The sequence below is a fragment of the Apus apus genome, chromosome 16 (genome assembly GCF_020740795.1).
Source record: "Apus apus isolate bApuApu2 chromosome 16, bApuApu2.pri.cur, whole genome shotgun sequence".
NCBI lineage: Eukaryota > Metazoa > Chordata > Aves > Apodiformes > Apodidae > Apus > Apus apus.
Window position 1 is genome coordinate 2,053,923 of NC_067297.1, and position 5,121 is coordinate 2,059,043.

At 55.0% G+C, this 5,121-nt stretch overlaps 1 protein-coding gene across 1 annotated transcript; it reads left to right on the forward strand.

The window, feature by feature from the left end:
- On the forward strand, positions 1 to 264 carry HRK (harakiri, BCL2 interacting protein). The gene has a single exon (XM_051634278.1). It carries the CDS (start codon positions 1 to 3, stop codon positions 262 to 264), a length of 264 nt encoding a protein of 87 aa, XP_051490238.1.
- Positions 265 to 5,121: the final 4,857 nt, after the last annotated feature.

The window sequence follows — 5,121 nt, forward strand, 5'->3', positions numbered from 1 at the left end:
ATGTGCCCGTGCGCGCTGCACGGCGGCCCCCCCGCGCCCTGCCCCTGCAGCCCCGGCCGCGCCGCCCGGCCCTCGGCTGCCGCCCGCCTGGTCGCCGCCCGCCTGCGCCGCTTGGGCGATGAGCTGGAGCAGCGGGCGCTGCGGCGCAAGGCTCGGGGCCGCGGCCCCGGGGCCGGCCGGCGCCTGGCCGCCCTGCTGTGCCTGCTGTGCGCCCTCACGCCCGCGGCCGCGCTGGGCTGGCTGAGCCGCAGGAGGAGCCTCTAAGGCGAGAAGGGCGCTGGCCGGAGCGGGGAGCAGGCGGGACGCGCAACAGGTCGGCACCGCGCCGGGGATGGGGACGGGGAAGGGGTGAGGCGGGGACGGGACGGGCTGCGGTACCGCCCGGTGCGGCTGCTGCGCGGGGCTGCTGGGGAGCGGCCATCCCGGCCCCGCGGGGTTACGGCCCGGCCCGGCCCAGCGCGCTGTCCGCGGTACCCCCGGGCTGCGGGGGCTGAGCGCGGGGTCCTGGGCTGCCGGCACCGCCGCTGCCTCCCCTCTCTCCTCACCCCTCTCGCCTTTCCCATCTCCTCTCCCCTCTCCCTTCTGCCTTCTCCTCTCTCCCCTCTCCCCTCTCCCCTCTCTCCTCTCTCCTCTCCCCTCTCTCCTCTGTCCCTTTTCCCCTCTCCTCTCTCCCCTCTCCCCTCTCCCATCTCCCATCTCCTTTCTCCCCTCTCCCCTCTCTCCTCTGTCCCTTTTCCCCTCTCCCCTCTCCCATCTCCTCTCCCCTCTCCCCTCTCCCCTCTCTCCTCTGTCCCTTTTCCCCTCTCCTCTCTCCCCTCTCCCCTCTCTCCTCTCTCCTCTCCCCTCTCTCCTCTGTCCCTTTTCCCCTCTCCTCTCTCCCCTCTCCCCTCTCCCATCTCCCATCTCCTTTCTCCCCTCTCCCCTCTCTCCTCTGTCCCTTTTCCCCTCTCCCCTCTCCCATCTCCTCTCCCCTCTCCCCTCTCCCCTCTCTCCTCTGTCCCTTTTCCCCTCTCCTCTCTCCCCTCTCCCCTCTCCCCTCTCTCCTCTCCCCTCTCCTCTCTCCTCTCTCCCCTCTCCTCTCCTCTCTCCTTTCTCCCCTCTCTCTCCGGACTCCCCAAAGACCCCCTTTCCCCTTCCCCAAACTTTCACGGTTTCCAGCCCTGTGCCTCTCCCCCCCCCCCCGGGTTATCCATCCTCTCCCGGGTCAGTCCCAGCTCCCAGCCCTACACTGAGTGAGCCCGTGGCCCCGGTGGGCCCGCGGCACTGGCAGGAGCACAGGGTGGCTCAGGGGGATCAGAGCAGGTCCCACACCACCCACCTGCCATCCCTGGGAGGTGGAGGATGCATCGCTGCCTGCCAAACCTCCTCTTGGGAGTGGAGGAACCAACCCCTGGTGGGCTTTAGACCCACCGGTGCTGCAGGGCACCCATCGCTGTGGTTCCTGGGTGTTGGGATTTCCATCCAGTGGGACAGCTTGGGACTTCAGCTGGCTGTGCCCTGCTCTGTGTTTTGGATAATGCCTTGCCCAGTGCTGGAGGCTTTCCCCAACAGAGGTCCCAAGCTATCAGGCAGGGAAAAGCATCTAAGCCCAGTTACTGCTGATTCCTAGAGCCCCCACTGTGCTCCAGAGCCACTGATCAAAGCAGCAGCACAGAAATGGGACATACCTGGTCCTGTAATCCTTGTTGTCATCCTGGTGACAGCTCCTGGGCTGGTGGGGACAGCTCTGCACCCTCAGCCCTGGGAGCTGGCAGGGATACTGAGCCTATGTGGGGTCACGTCAGGGATTTTGGGTGCTCTGAAGTGCTCTTTGGGACAAGGATTTCTCCCCACAGACATGAGGAGCAAGGGCTCCTACCTTGGGTGCTTGAAGTATATCTGTGAATGTCCCCCTGTGTCTGTCCATGTTCAGGAAAGAACTTAAGTGTATGTCTAACTTTGACCAGCTCGAGTAGGGTTTAGACAAGAGCTTGAATATCAGTTGAAAAATGCCACTAATCTTGGGCTGACCTTGTACAGTTTCAGCTTAACTGGGCTGTTGGCAGCTCTTGGGCCAGACCTCGAGTGTCAGGATCAGGTCTTGTATTTGCAGACTGTCTTGCGTGCTTTTTAGGTGCATGAGGTACAGTGAGATACGTGTGTGTAGTGGGGGAAAAAGTCTGGGTTTGGGAGAGTTTAAAAGGTTTTCTAGTAGGTCTGTATGTTCACTGTGTGTGTGTGTGTGTGTGTGTACCCTGGTGTAGGGGGAGCATTGTTGTCAGCTGTCCATCTGAGCCACAGCTGCTGTGTCTGTCAGCAGGTTCAGCTGGTTACCTTTGGAAAGCTGTCTTTGAAAACAAAACCAGAGCAAAACTGGTTTGGGTTGTTTTTTTTTTGAGGAATCAATGCCTCAATTTGTATAGATTCATCCGGGATGGTGCCTGCAGAGCTGTGCCCAGCAAAGCCCTCAGAGATGTAGTGTCAGTGGTGTGAGGCAGGGGTTAGAGACGTGGGACTGTGGTGAGGAGCAGAGCTTAGAGATCTTCTGTCCCTTCCCATCACTTTGTGGCAAGTTTGATCCCAGTGTTTGGAAGCAAACCCACCCGTCTGGCTTGTTGGCCTCTCCGAGCTCAGAAAAAGTTGAAATCCAAGAGGGACTGCAGCGATCTCCCTTAGTGTTTCAAGTGTCCTTTTCTTTCTAACAAGTCTGGCCAAATTTCTCCCTGCCTAGTCTGGGATTTTGTCCCATGCAGAGGAGGCAGCAGGTGAGAAGGGCTGGCAGAGGGAGCCCGTTTGCTGGCCCCGTGGCTCCAACCACACACTCAGCCCAGACCTCCCAGCAATCCCACAAAGCCAAACGTGTTTGAACCTTTGGTTCTGTGAAGGTCTGCATAGCTTTGGTGAGGCAGATCTTTTTTTTTTTTTTTTTCCCAGTCTCTTCTGCTTGTTGACTCTGGAGCCCTCTCCTCCATCTGGCTTTCTGCACTTGAGGTCCAACAGGAACCAGTTGCTAATAAATGGCTCTGATAAAGACACCACAGGCAAGCCAAACGTTGTCCTCAGCCCAGCCCAGCTCCCTCAGCCCCGTGCAGCTTCAAAGGCTGCCACAGACACGACGTGCTGAGCTGCCTCCAAATGCTCTGGAGCTTTGTGGACACAAATACAAATGTCTCTGAAAAGAAGATCCTTGTGTGTGATGTGAAGCAGTTTCAGGGATAAAGAGGCCAGGTGTGGGAGAATGACAAGCTAGTGACAGTCTCCTGGTTGCCCCAGTGCAGAGGACTGACCTGTCCCACTCCTGACAAGTGACCAAGCTGCAGATGAAAATACAATGCAGCCCCAGAATAATTAAATACATCATCTACACCTCAGTTTCTGGGTTATTTTTGCCATTAAGAATATTTCCTACTCATCCTAAATAGCAATTTTCTCACACCAGTGGAGGTAGCTGAGTACCTGCAGTATCCTGGAGCCCAAGTGATAGTGTAGTGAGCTGGGTTAGACTTGGAGATGTGGTAAGTCAGCACTGTCCTGTTAACTTAGCAGAATATTTATTAACAAAACAGATATTTTTTCTGCTGTCCTCAGAGACACTCTGCAGTGATAATATTGTTCTGCAGTGAGGTGGGAAGTCCAGGCTCTCTCGTGGAACAGCTCACAAGAGTAACTTGTACACTTAATAAATGGGCTGCAAAGTCCAGCGTTTGTCTTGTGATGTGGTGTTTGCAGAAGGAACAGAGGAGTTAGAGGAAAAGGCCAGTTTCAGCTTGGTTTACTCACTCCTTGAGTTCTTCCTGCTTTTTCAAGAGGTAACAGCACTTTGCTTGGGCTGCTGTGGGTGTACGTACTGTTTCTGAGGAAGGAGGCTGGTAGTTGTTCCCTCAGGTCCTTGTGGCTTTACACAACAGTGCAGCTCAGGGAATAATCCTGGGCACCAGGGAACTTCTCCTGCTCTCATAGCCACCAGGGGATGCCAGTGAAAGCAGGATTAGAGCTGCTGCATGTGACCAACTTGTATCTGTGGGCCATGCTTGGGATTTGGGGATGAATGCTTTGCAAATGGCAGTTTTATAATATATAATCTGACATCACCTTGAAATATCCAGCCAGGGCATGAAGTGTAGTTGTCATGTGCCAGTTTGGCAGACAATGTCACTTGTATTTCGCTCTATTAGTTCAGAAGTGGCAGTGTATTAAAATCAAACCCTACTTGTCCCTGCCAGCTCCACCAGGCTGGTTCTGTGCCCACTGTGTTGCCAGTAATTCCCCCCACTGTTTGCTGCGCGGTTCATGCAGAGCCACTCTGTCCAAAGTCTCAGTGCAGTTAATTATCTGTATTAAAATGGGGTTGATAAGATTTCTGGAGATGTCACACTGAGCTGTGCAGGATGCACAGAAAATGAAGGACCGGAGGCAGAGCAGGAGCACAGGACTAAGCCCAGCAGCTCAGCAGTGAGCTCCAGCTCAACACCAGGACAGACGTGCTGCACCTTGCACCCCGAATGCATCCCTGACACAAAGAGCCAGGCACTGTTGTTTATCCTGCTGGATACCTAAGGCAGAAGGAGCCTGCTCTCCCTGGTGACAAGCATCCTGCTCCAAAATGCAAGGTCCCTGCCACTCCTACCCCAACTTCACAGTTAAATTCCAGCAGGAAAACCTTCAACTTGCATGATAAACAAGCAGTTTTCAAAACTAAAGAGCAGTGCAGAAATGCCTCTCTCTGCAGGTGGCCTATGGCCAAGCAGGCCCCTTCTTTAGGGAAGGATTGGAGCTCCAACATATTTCTTTACCCTGTCTGGGTTCCTTGTTCTTCCTGTGCTCAGATCTCCTGGACACACCATCCTTCCAAGTTCTTCCCTAGTAGTTCTACTCCTCTTTTGCCTTGCCTCTCAAACCCCATCCTAATTGTTTTTTGGTCTTCCAAGTTACCCTTCCATCTCCCGTGGAGCTGCTAATGAAGTGTGAGTGTCCATGGACACAGGCTGCTTGGGAATTTGACAGGCCTCTTGCCCAGCCCTTGTTTTCTCATTAACCTGCTGCTGTGTGAGGAAGGAAGCGAGAGTGCTGCGTTTTGTCCCTGCCTCAAGCTTTCCCTTAGCAGTCCAAGCCCTTGAATTACTATTAGTTTTTAATTTAAAT

What these genes read in the sequence shown, in the direction of transcription:
- HRK (XM_051634278.1), top strand. Translation starts at nt 1, where the DNA reads ATGTGCCCGTGCGCGCTGCACGGCGGCCCCCCCGCGCCCTGCCCCTGC.